The sequence below is a fragment of the Vulpes vulpes genome, chromosome 13, assembly GCF_048418805.1.
Source record: "Vulpes vulpes isolate BD-2025 chromosome 13, VulVul3, whole genome shotgun sequence".
NCBI lineage: Eukaryota > Metazoa > Chordata > Mammalia > Carnivora > Canidae > Vulpes > Vulpes vulpes.
The window spans coordinates 29,574,333-29,595,118 of NC_132792.1; the positions used below are offsets into that span (position 1 = coordinate 29,574,333).

The 20,786-nt window shown below is 32.1% G+C and overlaps 1 protein-coding gene across 22 annotated transcripts in view; it reads right to left on the bottom strand.

Annotated features, from left to right (window-relative positions):
• Positions 1–430: 430 nt before the first annotated feature.
• The window catches only part of OXR1 (oxidation resistance 1), a 449,165-nt gene continuing 428,809 nt past the window's right edge, over positions 431–20,786 (bottom strand). For 11 of the 22 annotated variants that reach the window (XM_072734050.1, XM_072734058.1, XM_025994843.2 and 8 more), the window contains 6 exons: positions 11,177–11,257; positions 9,060–9,185; positions 7,932–8,084; positions 6,123–6,218; positions 4,327–4,400; positions 431–2,347 (listed from right to left, as the gene is read on the bottom strand). In XM_072734050.1, coding sequence (XP_072590151.1) covers positions 2,212–2,347; positions 4,327–4,400; positions 6,123–6,218; positions 7,932–8,084; positions 9,060–9,185; positions 11,177–11,257 — 666 coding nt within the window. In that variant the 3' untranslated portion in view covers positions 431–2,211. The remainder of the gene's footprint in view (positions 2,348–4,326; positions 4,401–6,122; positions 6,219–7,931; positions 8,085–9,059; positions 9,186–11,176; positions 11,258–20,786) is intronic. The other 11 variants (XM_072734052.1, XM_072734064.1, XM_025994845.2 and 8 more) reach the window with 1 other exon arrangement.

The following is a 20,786-nucleotide window of genomic DNA, read 5'->3' on the forward strand; positions in this document are numbered from 1 at the left end:
CATTATAAAACTCTTTATTGTATAAGTCCTACCTTCCTATGCACTCCCCATCAAAAGAGAAAACAACATAATCTAAAAATAGCAAAGGACTTGAACTTCTTCACAGGTTAAGTGCCCTCTCACTTCCTCATTTATTTTTTTAAAGATTTTATTTATTTATTCATGAGAGACACAGAGAGAGAGGCAGAGACACAGACAGAGGGAGAAGCAGGCTCCATGCAGGGAGTCTGACCTCACTTCCTCATTTTTTAAACTATGTTATTCTCTCTACTTGAATACATCCTTCCATCATTACTATTACCAGCACCACTACCACCACCACCCAAAACTATCAGAAGCATTTTTTACACATAAACCATAGTAGAAAGCTTAATCAAAGACTTCTTAGATATGAAAGTAATTTGATTATTCAATAAATTCCAAAATCAAATTTGTATTTAAGTATTTAATTTTATTTGGTATACACGACCAGGACCTTATTGTAACTGAAATCCAATACAGGATTTTTTTTTTTTTTAATGATTAGTCAGCCCCACAAAGACAATAATACTGCTGTGGAAGACCAAAGGGGAAAAATGATATATTTTTATTTACAATTCTCTATATTGTAAACATTTAATCTATATACTGTTACTAACTTATAATGAGATAGCTTTACATAGACAAGGAAATGATGCCCACATTTCTATTCATATTCAGCGATAGCATATTAAATAGATCAGATTTTCTTTTCCATTAGCATTATGCTTTCTTTAGATAATTATCTAAACTTTTCAAAAGATCTAAATATAGTCAAGTCCTATACAACTAAAACTACTAAAGCCAACATATTTGGCTTATAATTTCCTTTTTAGAATAATTTAAAGTGCTATAAGCAACCTGGCAATCGACACTTTCTATAAGAACAAAACTACCTTTAAACATTAATTTACAAGGTAATATACAATGTTTATCTGGAATAGCTGAAATTTCAGCACAAGGTCACTGTCACATGTATAACAGCAGGATTTTTTTTTGCATAACATGAAGCTTTGAAATTAACTGATGAGTGACTGCCACAATGGCATATTATTGGTTTCCTACAAAAGAGGATAAGAACTACTAGTATATTCTATCTTGGTTTTTTTTTTTTTTTTGAGGTCACTTGACAGTAAGTTTGCATATTCAACAAGTCTACTGAGTTACAATATTGTCTACTATAATCATTGCCCTTTTATAACAGCAAATGCTAATGGTAGTTTATAATATATACCACTCAAAAAAAAACACACTTTTTTTTTTTCCTTTTGAACAGGAACCTATATTTTGGGAGTTGATATGCAACAAGGCTAAAACAACAGAACTATAAAACAGTCTATCTGACACAATATGTTGAAGAAATATGTATCTGTTTCATAGTTTTTGTACTTATGATAATGCCCTGCTAAGCTACAAATATGTAAATAGTATATTTTCTCACTTGATATATTAAATCCAATAGAATCATCAAGTTCTCATTCCCCTTTGTATTTTAAAACTTTATCAGATAATCCAAACATGAAATCATACGCCCAAACCTGCAGATCATGTGCACTGTGGTCTATTACAATCAGAATTCTCTTCAAATTTCATTTTTATTAAAATGAAATTGAGAATGCCTACAAAATTAATAAAGAATGTTGTAGTGTGAATTAAAATTAGAATTCAGTGGTTTATGAAATAAGCATTATTTTGGCATGTGTTTTTCCTTCACAACAATGACTAAACTGAGCATGTCCAACAGTCACCTGTGCCAACCTCACAGATACCTCACAGCATTATCTAGTCTTCATTCTCTCAATGTCCCAATTAGATTGCTCTAGTAAAACAATCAATATAGTTTTAAAAATAATAAACTAAAAAATTCAAAGAAAGAGCACCATCCGATTAGGAGACTGAGATAACATGGATTGTAGATGAGGTGGTCACTATGATTAAAAGGTTGCCAAAATTCTGACAAAACCCACACTGTTATACTGCATGGACCCACACCATGGTCTAAACCTAAAAAACCCTGGGACAGAAACATGATTTTAAAAATAAATTCCAAAATTATAGCTGTAAAAAATGGTGATACAATTAATTTTAAAGCACGAGTGACATGTTACATTGTATTGCTTCTTGAACTTTCCAAAGAACGCTTGTCCATGTCAGGTTTGGGCCTTTATCCTGCTAAGACAGAGAGTATTACATTTATTCAAAAGCCCAGATTTCAATGTCTTGGATAAAGAAATCTTCCTTCTTAGAAAGCGTATGATTCCCAAATGTTTTACAAGAATGGCTTCTTCCATGGTAAAGATCTCCATCAAGCCAAAGGGCAAATTCGCCCCTGAAATATATTAAAAAAATAGTTTTAAACAATAATCTCTTAATACTTAAGGTTGTAAGACAATTATTACAGAGGGTATAAAATAATAAGTTAATTAAATTAATTTAAATGAGGCTTTTCAATATTGAAAATTCTGATATCATTATTTTTTTCAAGCCTTTCCCACTGGTACAAGGCAATTTTGTTTTGTTCACACCCTCTTATAAAATCACTTATTACACAGATCAAATAACAAAATGAATCCTCTAAAATTAGATTTATATAGCATTCTTTTGAGATGGGTGTCACTGTTTTATTACACAGATCAAGTAACAAAATTAATCCTCTAAAATTAAATTTATATAGCATTCTTTTGAGATGGGTGTCACTCTGTTCTTCTTTGCTTGGTATTATGGGTTTCTTTTTGCTATACAGTTTTAATATATTTGACACGAGTTAAATATTTAATATACTTAACATGAAAACTTCCTCTCATCTAACATTATTAATGTGTAGTTAATGTTAAGGTTCTTTCTCCAATTCACAACTGAGGAAACTTTCAATTTGCTAAAGGTCCCATATGTGACATATGTTGAAACCAGAATCTAAATTGGTCTAACTCCGAAGTCTATATTTAGTTCACCACATCATGATTTAGGTTTTGGGGCTCCTATTTGGGATTCTGGAATATCAAGATCCTGTAGCTTTAGGCTTCTGAGCCTGTACTCTCCTTCTCCAAAGACTGTACTTGTCTTATCAAATGACCCAACGTTTAGTCGAGCTTACTGCAATCAGATGGTATACTCAAAATCAAGTTTCAGCAGACATCTAGTGACATTAGGTATGTTATTTTCAAAGATTTAAGGCACCCTTAGCAGCTTGAAATTACTAGCCACTTGCTTGTGATGCCCTCCTGGAGAGCTAACTGAATCACATGTAAGACTACCATTTGGGCTAAATGACTGCCTGCACTCCACCAAAAAAAAAAAAAAAAAAAAAAGTGTAACTAGAACATACAAACATATGCTGATTCCAACAACTAAAAATAACATGGTTTTTAGTTACTAGTTATGTCTTTCAGAGAAGGCTAATTTTTTAACCACTGAAATCATGTCTTTCAAACACCCATCTATAGAGAAGTGGTAAGAGAATTTGTTAGAATTACTCAGGGTAGTGAGCATTCTTATAGGCTAACAAGATTCTGCAGCCTGGATGAATTATTATATATCCTCAGCTGTGGGAAACAAATAATATTTTATAAGTTTGGGAATTACTTAGCATACTTTATGTCTGATCCTGAAGGACAGAGAGAACTACCAAAAGAAGGCATCAGTGTTTGCTAATAAGCACTATTTGAAAAGTCTAGGCTAGGAGGACGTAGAGCAAACTATATGTAAACACTGTAAAGACTGAATGAAGTCGGGATAAGTAAGCAAACGTTCTTATAGTGCCTGCTATGCAAAAGAATCAAATCAAATTAATGATTGACACATACTGTTAAAAACAAAACAAGAAAACAAATTCTGAAAATCTGGGCAGAAAGGGTATCACAATTTTTTTGTAGGAAAACAAATTTCTATTATTCTCTGACATATCCATTCAAATAGTCTCCAGGGTAGAATAAAAAGAAAATAACTGGAACTTTTTTATACGCTGGGAGAAACAAAATAACATTGTATTTTTTAAAAAACTTGAGAAGGTCTAAGGCATTACTGCATTTTACTTTCAAATACAAGAAGTCACGCTGTACTCTAAGGATGGGTTTTAATCAAAAGGGAAATCAACTCAATAGCATTTTAAAATGAATAAACAAATATTTTATCAATAGTTTCAAATACTACACTTAAGCAAACCTTCTTGTAAATATATTGTTTTCTTAGTCGTAATATACAAATTAAGATTCTAATGTCAAAACTTTCCAAAGATAACTGATTTTATAAGTCACACAAATAAGTAAAGTATCTTTAAAAATCTCATGGTAAAATGTTCAAGAGACTTACCCTCCACCACCAAAAGCTAGTGAATCCATGTCTCCCTTGATAAAAAACATATTATCTCCTGTCCACTTAAAGACCTACAGAAATACAAAGAAAACATGTAGATGAAAATGGTCACTTTACAGAGTTGGTTCTCCCAAACCCCAAGTACTGAAAGCCTAGACTGACAGACATAAGAGGAATAAGAACAGTAAGGATAAAAGACTGGGCAGAAGGGTCTGGTGCTCTGGGCTTCTGTATTTGTATGACTAAGGTTAAAAGCATACAACTTTCATTTCCAAAGCCTCAAATCTTATTATCTATTTATACATATTTCTCTTTTCTATGTATGTGTCAAGAACTGAATAGTTAATAAAAAAAGCAGAAAATTGGTTAAAAAATTGATATAGATGCCAATAACTTTTTTTTGATGCCAATAACTTTTAACATTAAACAGAAATGTCATTAATTTGATAATACTTTGATATAAGGCCAAGGTCTTTTTCCTTTGGATACTGATTTGCCTATCATTATTCTTATATAAGTCCGCTACAAATGTTCATGATTTCTAGTTTCAGTTTTTTTAAAGAGCAGTGAGAAAATAAAAACACTTCAGAAGTTCAAAAACAAAATTTCTAGATGTTCATATTCTTAAATTTTTTTTTACTAGCCTTCTTCCATGGGAGTTCTACTTAAATGTAATACAATAACAATTTCTAGCACATCATCTTTATCAACTTTTCCCCAAATATTTATTATAGTTTTCAATAAACTTTAACTTTTTCATAGTTATATAATACCTAATTAATTAATTACACCATCAAGTAGAAATAGCATAAAAAGATTTGAGTACAAGCACAACCGATGCTTCAAAAATCTGTAACAGGGGCACCTGGGTGGTTCAGTTGGTTGAACCTCTGACTCTTGGTTTCAGCTGAGGTCAGGATCTCATGGGTCCTGAGATCCAGCCCTGAGTTGAGCTCCATGCCCAGTGGGGAGTCTGCTGCTCTGTCTTTCTCTCTCTGCTGCCCCCTCCCCTCATACTCTCTAAAATAAGTAAATAAATCTTTAAAAAAATCTGTATCAATTATAAACTTCCAGTTAGCTGTAGGCATGGGTTGTTAGGTTTTATGAGGGAATGGAAAGCACTGGTTAATCTGGTGAGCTGGTTAAGCTTAAGTTTGCTAAAAAATCTTCTAGTGTGTTATCAAAACCTTCTATTTTGATCATCATAGAAACTGTTTCTAAAGACTACTTTTTTAACCGTGTTGATTCCTTTTTTTGAGATTATAACTTCATCTCTTAAGGAAAGGTCTGTCTGATACACTGAACTTTAATGTACCTAAGATGCTGCGATTGCATGAGATGTTTTACAGTCAACATATTCTTTAATTTTAGGTCTTCAATTTTAGGTCTAACTAGTCCTGGAATGTAGTCAATTTAAATTAATTAAGCCATAATAAAGAAAAAGAAAGCAGATAATTTAAACCTAAATGATTTTTTTAAGTTTTCATTACTTACATTATGCAACTTAGTCATTAAAAGTTTCTAAGAATTTCACAATGGCAATTCAGAATAGTAATAATGATGTATACTCCTTACTGAGACCATGATGTATGTCTGGCATTATGCCCTGTTACATTTTATGGTTCCCATTCTATCCATAGGAAAGTTAAACCTCAAAATGGTCGAAAAGTGTGAAGTTATAGTTAGTAACAACAGAGATGAGCGTCAAATGCAAGTGTAAATGCCTCCAAAGTGCATGTTCTTTTCATTATGCCATCTCTTTATAAATTGAATACTGGAATAATTGTCCTTACCTCAAACTCTGGACAGAACGTAAAAACAAAGGTTTCTCCGGTACCATAAAAGCCATCACTCACTTTAAATGGCTCAGACGCTAATGCACCAAAAACCTAAGGATTAAGAAAAGGCATGGTTAATGACACGACTATTAATTTGCTTCATTAAGCATTACCTCATTATTTAAGTAAAATGCAAAAAAAAAGGAAATGAAATATAATTTTATCTACTACTTAAAAAGGGAAATACGATCAGCTGTTATGAAATTTGCATTACTGTCAAATACAAAGCATATCAGTTTCTCAATGGGGAATTTTTTCTAGTTTTGAAATCTAAAAAGATTCTTATAAACAAACAATCTTAAAAAGTGATTACCTTGTTTCAGGAGAACTTATATACACAATGCATGTACAATAGTGATAACATGTTACAGTGGGATTATAGGATTTAGCAAAAACTCTTCTGTATCAGTAAACATTCTACTAACTAAAAAGGTATATGCTACTTTTGTCTTCATTAGATAATAAATTCCATGAGGGAAGGCCTCGGTCTTAACTGGTTGGCCCTGTAGTGCTATGCTTACACAGAACAAGATATCACAGCATAAATAACCTATAAAAGAATGAGTGAATAAGGAACCTGGATAAGTTATTTCATTGCTGTGGGTCTAAATTTCCACAGCATTAAATGGGAATGTAGAGAGTTTTATAGATGATTTCTATAGTCACTGTCTCTGATCTGCTTTTTATAGTCTTAATTTTTAAAATAGACTTTCTTGTTGAAAGGTACATGTTATACATATATATGTTTTATATAAATACACACAGCTCAATGTGGAATTATCACAAAGCAAATCCCATTTAACAACCTTCATTTAGATCAAGAAACAGAACATCATCAGCACTTTGGAAGCTGACCTTGTGCCTCCTCTTCATGACCACCTCCACTTCCCCAAGGAAGCTAACTAGCCTGAATACCATAGATTTGTTTTGCCTATTTATGAACTTTCTTTAAATGGAATCATAAGATAGTTACTCCTTAGTGTCTGGTTTTCAACTCAATGTTACATTTGTGACACTTATCTATGCTATGGCATGTGGTAAGCAGTTCCTTCATTTTTGTGCAATTACCTTTATTGTATAACTCTGGGAAAGTTGATGAAATTCGTTTAGTCATAGTTAACTCTTCAAAACAGTGATGATAAAAGTATCAATCTCATAGAGCTTTGACGATTAAATAAGATAATGCATAAGTGATTAGTTAAATGGGTGGAAAAAGCACAATAAAAGTGTCAGAAGTAGTAGTATTTTGTTTTGTTTTTTAAATTAATATTGCTATTTCATCTTCTCACTCTCCAATCCTAGCAATTGACCTAACTTGATGTTTCAGGAACAAATCAGTATTTCTCTTGCCTTCCTATGGTTTTGTTCTGGTATCATTCTCAAACAATTACCTTTAAGTTTTAAAACTACCTATGCTTCAAGACTCTAACAATATTCACTCTTTCCATGAACTTCATTCTGACCTTGTCCAAATAGATATGAACAATCCTTGCTTTAAACACCCCTTTTGCTTTCTCTAGGTTCTCACTACACTTGATACTGGTACACATATTCTTTTTTTATCAGACTATAATCCCTTTATTCATCCTCTTGTTTATTCTCTGTATCACTCAACAATGTCTTATATATTAGAAGTACTCAATATTATCAGTTAAATTTAATAAAATACACTAATGAAGATAATTTTTATCAAAAAATATATTAAATGTTACTTTTACTGTAATCTCTGAAAGGGTAATGTATCTATGTAGTTACTTTTCATACCTGCCCATCACTGTCTTTAATCACCATCAGCACTGGGGTGTCTAAACCTGTCATTGTTCGATAAAGGGTCTTCAAGCTTGTGCCATGCTTCCCAGTGCCATAAACAAGAGTCCATGGATAGCCAATTGTTCTTGGTGGAAGATGCTTGGTAAGCTTTGCAAAACAAAATGTTAACATTTTACTTGATAGCTATCTATTGTCAACGTGCAAGATAGTAATGCCAGCTGGAATGTAACAGAACTTTATAAAATGTAGGCTATGCAAATAACAGTAGAAATTATTCTCAAAGACACAGAGATGCTTGAAGAAAAAACTGTGCATTTCTCAGCATGAAATAATAATTGTCCAGCAGGAAAAGAAAGGAACAGGACCCACAAGACACAGAGTAAAAGAAAGACAAGAAATAGGGATTACTCACTGTTTTTACCCTCTGTACTGAATTAACAAAAATACTGAATGGACTAACAGCTTAATTATTAATAACTTCTCAAATAATGGGCTCTAGAAATCAAGTTTCAACATTTTAAAGCTCTGTGACTTTGAGCAAGATACTAAATTTCTTTATGTCTAAATTTTTTCACTCATAAAATGTGCACAGAGTGCACATTCAATCTCTTTAGGTGCTATAAAAAACTACATGAGATAATCACATAAAGCAAGTAACTAGTACACAATAAAAAATTAAATTTTGGCTATTATAGTGTCTCATCTAAATTGCTATTGTTTATTTTATTTATTTATTTTTAAAGATTTTATTTATTCATGAGAGAGAGAGCGACAGACAGACAGACAGACAGAGACACAGGCAGAGGGAGAAGCAGGCTCCCTACAAGGAGCCCAATGCAGGACTCCATCCTGGATCCCGGGATCAGGACTTGAGTCAAAGGCAGATGCCCACTCACTGAGCCATCCAGGTGTCCCCACTATTGTTCATTTATTTATTGTTTATTTTAATGTCTGCTCCTAATATCTTCTATTACACTAGTTGCTGTATTTTGTTTACTTTTCTTCACGGGAAAGGAAGACTAACAGCAGTAACCCTGCTTCTTTAATTTGAAGAACTGAAAAGAGGCTGTTTTACTCTTATGGGTACATACTCTGAGATGCACATATATAAGTATGTCATACCTTTTCAATTTGATCTGGCAGTAAGAGTTCACTGGGATCACTTAGGTTTGGTCGAAAAGATTCAGACTCCAGGTCTGCTTTTGCTGGAGCAATCTGCTTTGAATTTATGTCTTCTCTTGTAGTAATCTAAAGAGGTAAACAGCAATAGCATGTTAATATAAGACTGCAACGTGAAATAAACAGTTTCTGCCTTTTGAGAGAAATAAAACTTTGCACCTTAAAAAATGGGCTAAAACTTTAATTTAAGATTTTAGAAGGCAAAGATGCTCCATCCATCTAATAACAATGGTATATCCAATGTAGAAAAAGATCTTTTAACTATAAGCAGACATTTTTCTCATCTATTGTATGACAGAAAGAAAATGATTAACACCCATATTTCTGTGTGAAAGGAAAAATCAGATGCAAATTTTAATTTTTCCATTGAAGGGCAAAAGTGAGCCAGCTAGCTTGCTATTTATCTGTGCTAAATTATTTAAAATATGTGGGATTTCTTTTCATGATAAACATAAAATTTGCCAAAAATAATTAAGAAAACATTCTGGTGCCAAAGTTTTAATTTAAAGAACTTTTTATGAGTATGTGTGCATACAAAGATTAGCTGCTTCACTGAAAAAGTTACCATTACTTTAAAAATTGCCTTCATTATTTTTGCTTTGGGGCCACATGATAAATTTATTTTTTTCATAACTATACCTTAAAAATTAGATAAATTTAATGCATTAAAAAAGAATATATGCTTTTGCATGATGCAAATGATCTGACATTCCTAAAATGATAGAAATGTTGATTAACTCAAACTCTTAATATGAAAAAGTATCAATAGAATAGATTGTATCATTTAATTTTTATTATTATTTTAAGATTCTATTTATTCATGAGACACAGAAAGAGGTAGAGATGTAGGCAGAGGGAGAAACAGGCTCCATACAGGAAGCCCGATGTGGGACTCAATCCCAGGACCGCGGGATCATGCCCTGAGCCGAAGGCAGGTGCTCAACCACTGAGCCACCCAGGCGTCCCATATTAATTTTATTTTAATATATAAAATGCAGTAACATTAGGAAATAAAAGCTATAAAACATATCTATTATTGATGAAACTTTTAAATTGGAAAACAGAATTCTATTGGAGCAGATAACTAAAATGCAGCAATGCACAGAGACTGTGATTCCATTAAGAATGAAATCTTGCTAAATAATTTGGTTTCTTTAACAGATTTTTTACCAAACCTAAATAGCACGTTTTCAATCAATACATGTTCTAGAACTGTATTGCTTTTTGGTGATGAGAAGTTAATACTATATTAATTCTTTCACATCATCAGCATGTTTTACCCTTATTCTGATGATGTGAAAAGTTAAAAGAAAAATCCAAGGCAACATGAGAAGCATTAAAAGAAAAAATACTTCAGTAGATGTAGCACAGCCATGAAAGCATATCTCATTAAGAAGAGTAAAACACACAATAATACACAAAACTGAAAAATGAGTTCAACTGTATCACTTTGTTTCTAAAAAAAAGAGAAAGAAATCACAAAGATTATTTTATGGAATTTTAAATAATTTATCTAGTTTGGTAGGTAGGGTATACTATTCCAAAGTATTTCTAATACCAACCAGGAATACCTCAAAAACAAAAACAATTTAGCTCATTAAAATATTTGATGTGGAGTTGATACAATTGAAATAGCCTTAAAGAAGAGAAAATATTAAAGTCTTGCTTTGCATTAAAAGGTTTTCAAATTTTCTGATAGTACTTCATCTTTCAGAGGCTACTGAGTAAAGATTCATCCTCAAACCCAAAGACATTCTTCCAATGTTAAAATTAAATGAACACTCCTTATTGCTCTAAGAAACACACAGTTACTGAGAACAGTTCTACAATGCCAGAAAATTCCTCTGAATATTTTTAAAATGAAAAGATGGCAGAAAGTATAATCCTGAAGCTCTTCAAGGCAAAACTGTACTCTTTAATACAAAAAGGAATTTTCTGATGGGCTATTTTAGTGCTGCAGTCAAGACAAATCCTTTAAAAATGAGATTTGCCCTGACGAGAGACACTAAAAACCAGGAGGATTCACTCTCCGGAGGGGTTTAAACTACTGAATGGGGCACCTGGAGACGTCTGCAGAGTGTGCGCAGTTCTTCAGTATTTAGAGCATCGATCCTGCGGTGATACTCAGCCACTGACACTACCTGAATATGGAGACAGGAAGACAATAATTCCACTGACAGTTGAGAAAAAGAGCCAAAACAAAACAAAAAAAATATGGAGAAATTTAAATGGAGAAAGAGAACTGTGTGTAATCAGGGTTTCTTTCCCCACTCCATGCTGGAAATCCAGGAGATTTCTATATCAAACTACAGAGAAATACACATGACTGAGTTTAAAAGTCCTATATACAACAATATAAGGTTTATGAACTGCTTCATACAGATAGAATCTGATTCAATAAATAGAATAATAGTTGTTTATAAAGGAAACACTACAGAAAACAACATGCTGTTTTTGCTAACATCGAAGATAACATCAAAGATAAAACATCTAAAATCATAATGGCAGGCATTTTACAAAGAAAATGTAGTTCAAGTCTCCTCTCCAAATCAGGTTAGCTCAAATATTATACCCTAATGGCAATGCTGGAAGCATTTCTTCTAAGCAAAGGTGAGAAACATACCCATACCACATGATCTGTATCAGAAAAAAAGGGAGGGAGCAAGAATAAGATATGAAGTACATTGAAAAACCTAAAGTAGTAAGAAAAATGAGAGTAAAAATTAGATTTTCAGAAGTATATCTAATCAACAGTACCTTCTCAGCATGTCTACATGACTCTTTTCAATTTTTGTCTTTATATTATTTCTTTACAGTTGATACTGTAACAGTTATTTGTGACTAAAACTTAATAACTATCCTACATTCTAAATTCCTAAGAAAAATTCTTTGTCTTAAATAATTGCCTAGACCAGTCTCTTGTATAATGTATTTGCAAGCCATATAGAACAGAGGAACATTATTACAAAAAGTCCACAAAAATAGACAAGTTTCCTTAGGTTGATATAACAGCTACAACCTTCTCAGATTATAATCTAATTCCTAAAACAGAAACCATAAAAAAGTGAATTCTGGTTGTGTCATTAATATGTGCTGATTCTCCTGAGCCAAAGCAGATTCATTTTGTGATTAATGCAGTTGAACCACTGGCTCAGAAAGAGTTGACTTCTAACCTAGGTTTTAAAAAGCTTTTGTTCTAGCCAACTAAAATAAATTAACCACCTGTAAATATCAAGGAAATTCTGAAGAGTTATGTAAACCTGATAAAAGCTGTGAAAGACATGAGAATAGTAAAAAGAAACTGGACAGATTTCTGTTTTAGCATAATATTGAATTTTACAAAGCAACAATGTATGTATGCAATATGATAGTTGATTCCCGACTTACAAAGAAATGTAAAATGGTTATGATCTCAAACTCTAGAGGATCAGATGGATCTGAGTTTGGACTCCTTTTTATCTTTTTCTTCATAAAACAAAGGAAATAATAAGAGCACATTTTTTATGAAATGAAATAAAATGCACATATAAAGGATTGAGTACAGTGTCCAGCACACAGTAAATAATAGCTACTATTACTAACATTACTTTTACCCAATCATTTTTCGCCAATTTACCGTAAGGACTAAAGGGATTTAATGTTCAAAGACCTTCCTTATTTATTTATGGATATTAAAATATTTCAGTTTTGAGAGTTCAACTATCTAGTATATTATGACTCTTCTGAAATCAATTAAATTTCAGGATTAGATAAAAATATTAAAGATCTTTCAATTAAAAACAAAAAGTTTTCAATAAAGATGAAAGAAAAATAAGGTCCTAAAAGTTAAAAAATCATGGCCTTGTTTTTCTGTGACCAGCAAAAGAAATCTCCACAAAATATTAAATGGACAGCTGTATTTTTCCTTTTCCCATGGTATTCAAACTGATCAAGTCTTCTAGCCAAGAGTTTTCAAATTATATGACTTTCCTACTACTCAGCATTCTATTTTTTTAAGGGCCAATAGCATCTTAGTATTATTATTATTTTTTTAAAAGATTTCATTTATTTATTCATAAGAGACACACAAAGACAGAGATAGAAAAAGAGAGAGAGAGAGAGAGAGAGAGAGAGACAGAAGCAGAGACACCGCAGAGGGAGAAGCAGGCTCCATGCAGGGAGCCCGAAGTGGGACTAGATCCCGGGTCTCCAGGATCACGCCCTGAGCTGAAGGTGGCGCTAAACCCCTGAGCCACCTGGGCTGTTAATACTAGTTTTACACTTATTTCTTAAAGCTCATTTTACCACATAAACACAATTCTTCGATGGAAGTAAAACTAAAGTATGCTCACAAAAGGAATTACTTACAAGCTAACTCTATCAATAGCACTGAGTAGGAGTTATCAGTGAGGGAACCATGAACTGCCTATCCTAAGTTTAAGCTTGTAACATTTAGTCAAATCTTAGTTTCTTTAATGTCACAAATCTACCTTTTCTCATTCACACTCTTTTTGTAAAAAGCCTGTATTTTGGGACTTATAAACTCATTTCTTCAATCCTAAATATTTACTTGTGTTGTAGATACAAAAAAAACTGTCAAAAGGGTCTGTGCATTAATACAGAAAAAATGAGTACAGAGTTAATATGTCATCTTCTCAAATTAAATGAATAAAGAGATACAGATTCCAAGCATGTATGATGGAACTAGAATTAGTCTTAAATTAGTTTTTATCTCTTTGGTAAATCGTATGTACAGAATTTACTTACCCAAAAAGATTAAACCTCAGAAAACGGACATATCTCTACAATACGTCCTGCATCATACTTCCAATACTAAGGATGCACAAAGAAACCAAGACCCCAATTAAAAGTATATTCACTGACTTGCTAGAGTCATTTCTTGAGGAATAAAGTATTTTGCACATACTGCCAAATCCCCTCTGTAAGAAGTAAGTACTATGACCTACTCTCTACAGAATTAAGTGCTACTCTCCAGTCTTTTCAGTCTGACAAAGGACTCTCACACAGAGAAAGTATTCCCTAGGCATTTATTTTCACAGAAAATAAATGTATGGGCAGGATTAAACCCACCCATCTTTATTACAAAGAAACTAACAACAACAACCAATATAGAACAAAAACTTAAAGAACTAACAACCACCACCAATATAGAACAAAAGCTAAAGCTAGAGAAAACACAGTTTCTCCTAAGACCCATGAATAAAAACATGTTCATAAAGACCAACACCACAGTCTAACAGTCCTCCTTCCAGGATGTTCCAGTATTTCCCCCTGAAATTACCCCACAAACAAACCAAAACCTCCCACCCCCCCCAACTTCCTGACAAACTAACAAAAGTCTGGTGGATAACTATGAAGATGCCATTTTTATCCCTTACTTATTTCTTACTTTTGTTCCATAGTAAAGGAAAATGGAGTAGAAAGACAAATATGTCTAGTCAATGCCATTTATACTTACCTTGGTACCTAAAAATATGTTTAATGAGGAGAAAATCTAAGTTGTAGTAGCTAACGAAAAGGCACACAGTATTATCCTTGAAATCACATAACCTTCTGTTCTGTACATACACAACAACGTTTTATTACAAAATAAGACCTGAATTATGTTAAAACTTCACTTCTTTTTGCCCTAAACTACTGGTTTCAAAATAACACTTCATGGAACTGTAATAAATAAGGTATAAAAGAAGCGAATAAAGAATCATAAATTAGCCAAAAAACAGAATAGAGGAAAAAGAGATGTAATCCAGAATGAACTGAAAAGAGAACATATTAGCAAAGTTTTGATTTGAATAAATCTATATTTAAAATTGAATAAATCTATATTTAAAATTACTTCCTCTTAAGTATATTTGCAGATGATTCATAGATTTTCATTAGAAGGCAGATATATTCACTGTTCTTTTAGTCAAAAAGAAACCTGTAAACTACTCAAACTATTGCTTTGGCTTTTTGGAACAATAAATACAAGAAGTGAATCTCATAAAAAGGGAGTAATATAATATTTTCCATAGTATGTCGGGGGGAAAGAACACTCATTACATAATCTTGAAATATATAAACCCACTATTAAGAACTGGAGATTTCAAAGCTCCTTTATCAGTAATTCACAAATTCAGCAGGCAGAAAATCAGTAAAATTATAGCTGAACTGAGAAACATCCTCAATTAACTGGATCTAATTGACTTGTATACACTATTCATCTAACAACAACAGAACACACATTCTTCTCAAACTCACATGGAACATTCATTAAGACAGACTGCACATTCTGGTCCATAAAACATACCTTAACAAATAGATATCATAAAAAATATGCTTTCAGAACATGACAGAACTAAAATTTAGTAACAGAGAAATAGTGGGAAAATCCCCCAAATACTTTTCAACAACACATTTCTAATTAATGCATAGTCAAAACGAAAGTCTTGGGAGAAATTTGAAATGTTTTGAGCTAGATGGAAAAAACACTCCAAAGTATCAAAATATTGGGATGTAGAGAAGATAGGAATTAGAAGAAAATTCATAAAATAAAATGCATACATTAAGAAAATATCTAAAATTAATAATCTAAGCTTCCATCTTAGGAAACTAGAAAAAAACACATTAAATCTTAAGTAGAAGAAAATAAATAATAAAGTTAGAGCAGAAATCAATGAGACTGGAAACAGGAAATCAACAGAAAAAAAAATCAATGAAACAAAGTCAGTTCTTTGAAAAGTTCAATAAAATTGATAAACCTCTAGCCAAGCTAACTAAAAAAGAGAAAGAAGAAATGAATTATGTCAGAAATGAAGAAGGGCCATCACTGTTGATCCCGTTGACATTAAAATAATAATTGAATATTATAAGTGACTCAATACCCAAAACTGATAACCTAGATGAAATGAACCAAATCCTTTAAAGATACAAACCACCAAAACTTACACAAGAAAAAAAATAGATCAACTGAGTAAGCCTATACTGATGAAAGAAACTGAATTAATAATTACTAACCTTCTAAAATAGAAAGAATGAGGCCCAGTTCTAGCCAACTAAAATTATGAATTAGTTACCAGGAAACATCAGGATACTCTATAAAAAAGCTATGCAACCTTGTTGGAAGCTATGAAAGACATAAGAACTAAAAAAAGATAAACTGGGCAGATTTCCATTTGTGCCGTTATTATTATAGTGACTTTTGCAAAGGAACGACGCATATACATGGTAGCTGATTCCGTACTTACGAAGAAACTCAAAGTAGTTATGATCTCTAGCTCTGGAGCATCCGGAGTGAATCCAAATGGATTCACTGATAAATTCTAGCAAACATTTAAGGAAGAAATCATACTAATTTTCTACAATTTCTTACAGAAAAATAAAATATTTCCCTACTCAGGGACTAAACATCCAAACAGACATTTCACAAAGACAGATGGCATATAGATGGCAAAGAAGAATTCAATATCATATGTCATCAGGGAAATATAAATTAAAATAATGAGATACTACTACATACCTATTTAGGATGGCTAAAATCCAAAGCACTGACAACGTCAAATGCTAGGGAGTATGTAAAGCAACAGGAATTCTCATTTACTGTTGGTACAGTGCAAAATGGTACTGCCACTTTGGAAAAGTCTAGTATATTGTTACAAAACTAAACATACTCATATAATCCAGCAATTATGCTCCTTGGTATTTATCCAATGAGTTGAAAACTTATGTTCACACAAAATCTACCCCCAAAATAGCTTTTTACTAGAAGTATCAAACATTGGAAGCAATTAGGATGTCTTTTGATAGGTGAAAAGATACAAGACACTGGTATATTGATACAACAGAATATTAAGTCAGCACTAAAAATAAATGAGCGATCAAGCTATCTAAAGACAGCGAGGAACATTACATGTATCTTACTAAGTGAAAAAAGCCATTCTGAAAAGTCTACATATTGTGTGATAGCAACTATATGATACTCTGGAAAAGGCAAAACTACTGAAACAGGAAAAAGATCAGCAGTTACTGGGTATTCAGGTAAAGAGGGATAACTAGAGGAAGCATAGAGAACTTATAGGGCAGTGAAACAATCCTGTATCATCCTATAATGGTATATGTCATTACACAGAATGTACAACACAAAGAACAGACATTAAGGTAAACAAACTATGGACTTCGGATGATAATAATGTATAATATTAGTTCATAAATTGTAACAAATATACCATACCAAGATGTGAATAATAGGAGTACTGTGTGTGTGTGTTGGTGTGGGGAGGGGTATATGGGAACTCTGTACTTTTCAATTTTTTTGTAAACCTAAAATTGTTCCAAATATAAAATCTATTAATTAAAAAAAAGAAGAGGAAGGACAAACACAAAATTCTGAGAGGTGGTTACCAATTTGAGGAAAACATGAGATGACAGAGAGAAAGAACACATAGGCTCATACAACTGCTTTGGTAATGCTCTAGTTCTTAAGTTGGGGAGTGGGATCATAGATATTCATTTTATTATTATGCCTCCTATCTTACATATGCTTTTCAACTACTAAGTCAAATAATAAAGAAAAAATATTCTACACTGAATATATATGTATATATATTTTCAATTAGGTTGTTAACTAGGAAGCAGATGTTTTACATATAATAAGATGTATATAAATATATAGTAGTTAATAAACATCTTGTGAATATGTACTAGGCAACACAGTATAGCAGAAAGAATACAGACTTTGGGTTCAGACCTCTGCCTTAAATAATTCTAATTCTGCTTTTTACTAGGTTTTGTGAACTTGAGCAACTGCATTTAATCTCTATATTTCTACGTCTTTCAAACAGAAATAATATTTTAAGTATTTTATGAGGAATGATAACATATCTGACATATATAAAATAAACAATGATACATTAAATATACAAAATAAATGTTAATTCCCTTCCCCTGGTTATGTTGTGAAGATGTTAAGAAAGTGTAAAGAATTTAAGGGCAGATGCTAAAGCCAGAATGCCTGGATTCAAACCATATACTGGCTGTAGTAAGACTGCTATATGCTTTTGTGTCTGAAAATGGAGAGGAGAGTAGCAATTTTCACCATGAGGATTAAATAAATGTTAAATGTTTAGAATAATACAATGTTATTTTTAGTACACAGTGTTAGAGCTTAATTATTTTTCTCATTAACTTATTATCTTGAACCAAGGTCACGAAGATTTTTACGTTTAAAGTGGCTCTTCTTATGGACTTATTTCTTGCAGAGATGTAAATAATTTATGATAGGATTTTTCTCCTTTGTTTGCATACATGAAAGCCTACGTATAAAAAAAATTCATCTTGTCACATGAGGGCCTAAACAGAAAAGAAAATGGTGACTAGTTTAATGAAATATTGATAGAGATAAAACAGTGTTGCTATATTTAATGATTTGTGACTTTAATCTGATTAAGCCTAAATTCTTCTTATAAAACAGGCTTATACCGCTCAACCAAATTACAATTTATTGACATTTAAAAGGCAGGATAAAGCATATGGTTACATCAAATATATAAATAGCTTCAAATAAATAGTTAGAAATTAAAGTTTAGGTTGTGTGTCAGAATAAACTCTAAACTGGCCTTAAAAAAATAAAGACAGGAAAGTTAACAAGCATGCCTGATCAATATGGTTCTCACTGAAGCTAAATGGCAAAGGTTTACATTCATTTCATGTCTTTTAGAACATATTTTACCTATTCATTATTAGTTAATGTCTCCAAGTCTTAAATTAATTTATTTGTAAAAATGAAAATAATCTACATCTGATTAACACATAGAGTTAGTTGTGAGGTAAAATATGATGCTATATACATGAGCATTTAGAAAACTGTCCTGGTTTACATAAATACATAGCCATATTAATACCAGCTATAAGACAGTTTATCAGTGAGATCTATAGATACCATTCTACTAATCAGTTGAAATGACAAATTGTGAAAAGCTATAAAATATTTGTTATTCTATAAAAATCATTTTATTTTTTAAAAAGATTTTATTTATTTATTCATGAGACAGAGAGAGAGAGAGAGAGAGACAGACAGACAGACAGACAGACAGACACAGGCAGAGGGAGAAGCAGGCTCCATGCAGGGAGCCCAATGTGGGACTTGATCCCTGGACTCTGGGATCCCGTCCTAAGCCAAAGGCAGATGCTCAACCACTTGAGCCACCCAGGTGTCCCTAGAAGAATCATTTTCTATTTTTGATTTTAAAGCACGAGATTTTTCAGGCAAAATCTTATAGGAAATCTCAATCTACAAAACAAGAATTGCTAACCTTTTAAATCTTCTTTTCTTAAGCTTTTCTCCTGTCTTATAGCTACTAGGGTTATCTATTCTAAGGCAAGGAAAACAGCTAGAAAACCAGAACCTAAATTTGTCTACACATTTGAACACAACACACTGTACTGTCCCATTTTTAAAAATCTCTCAAATACATCCTGGTGAGGTAAAGAATGGGATAATAAAACTGTCTCTGTGCTCCATAACAGCTTGGTTCAGTAACTACTTCATACCTGTTTCCTCATCTTTAAAATGGGGAGTAATGCTGATTCTGCAAGGTTCCTGTGAAGGTTAAATGAAATAATACATAAGCTATATGCATGAACCAAGCTGAAGACCAGTGAGAGGCATGCTTTCATAGCTGACAAGATCACACAACAGCTTCCTATAAGGTTAAAAACAGGAAACGTTGAGTGTGGTAAGTTTGTGATGCACATTATGATGATCTATAAAATTCAAAACATGCACAATTTTGTCTGTATTTATAACAGATTAAACTGTATTAAAGTCTTAGCAAACTAATGCCAAGCAGTTATTTGAGCTGCAAATAAAAAAATACATGAATGTTTCACTGTTGTGTTGGTTTTAAAAAGAAAGCTGTGTTCACTTCAGATGCCTACATCTGTGCTGATATATAACATGAACAAAAAATTGAAATTATTCAACTTAAACATAAAAAGACATAAGAAAGTACTCTCAAGCCTGATAAAAACTAACACTAGTTGAAATAATTTTAGTATTTTTTTTTGTGCTTAACATTTATGAGTAGTAAGCTGCTATGGGGGGCATCTTCCAAAGTCATTTTTGGTTTTAAGTATGTGTCTAGCTTTATTTAAATCATCCACAATTACAGTAAAAATAATATTCATAAGGCAAGTTATAATCTTGAATTACCACAGAAAGAGCAACTGGCAGTATATTTTCTAACAAATAATGCACACATATTTTTACTAAAAAATAAAAGGATTCTCAAAATAGTAAGGCTGAGATTTCTCCTGGCTAGAGAGAGTATCTTTTAAAGTTTTGTATTAGGTAGCACCGCTGGAAAATTTTAGAATAGTTTAAAGGAGACTTTTCTCAAGATAACTAAAATAATTGTCTTAATACACAATATTATAAATGTCCCTAGTCTGGGATCCAGTCAAAAATTAAAGTTAATTCACTCTGATTGTTCTACTCAATTTCTTAAGAAAAAAATTCTGAATATTTTCCTACAACTAAAATTAAAAACTAAGGTAGTAATAAAGATTTAATAATTTCCTGTTACTGTAAACTAGGAAAGTCAATGCACTTTTACAAAACAAAATTACAGTTTATTCATTTCCTTTTTTGAAGATATTTAGGATTAGCAGAAATAAAGTACTTCACACTTCTCT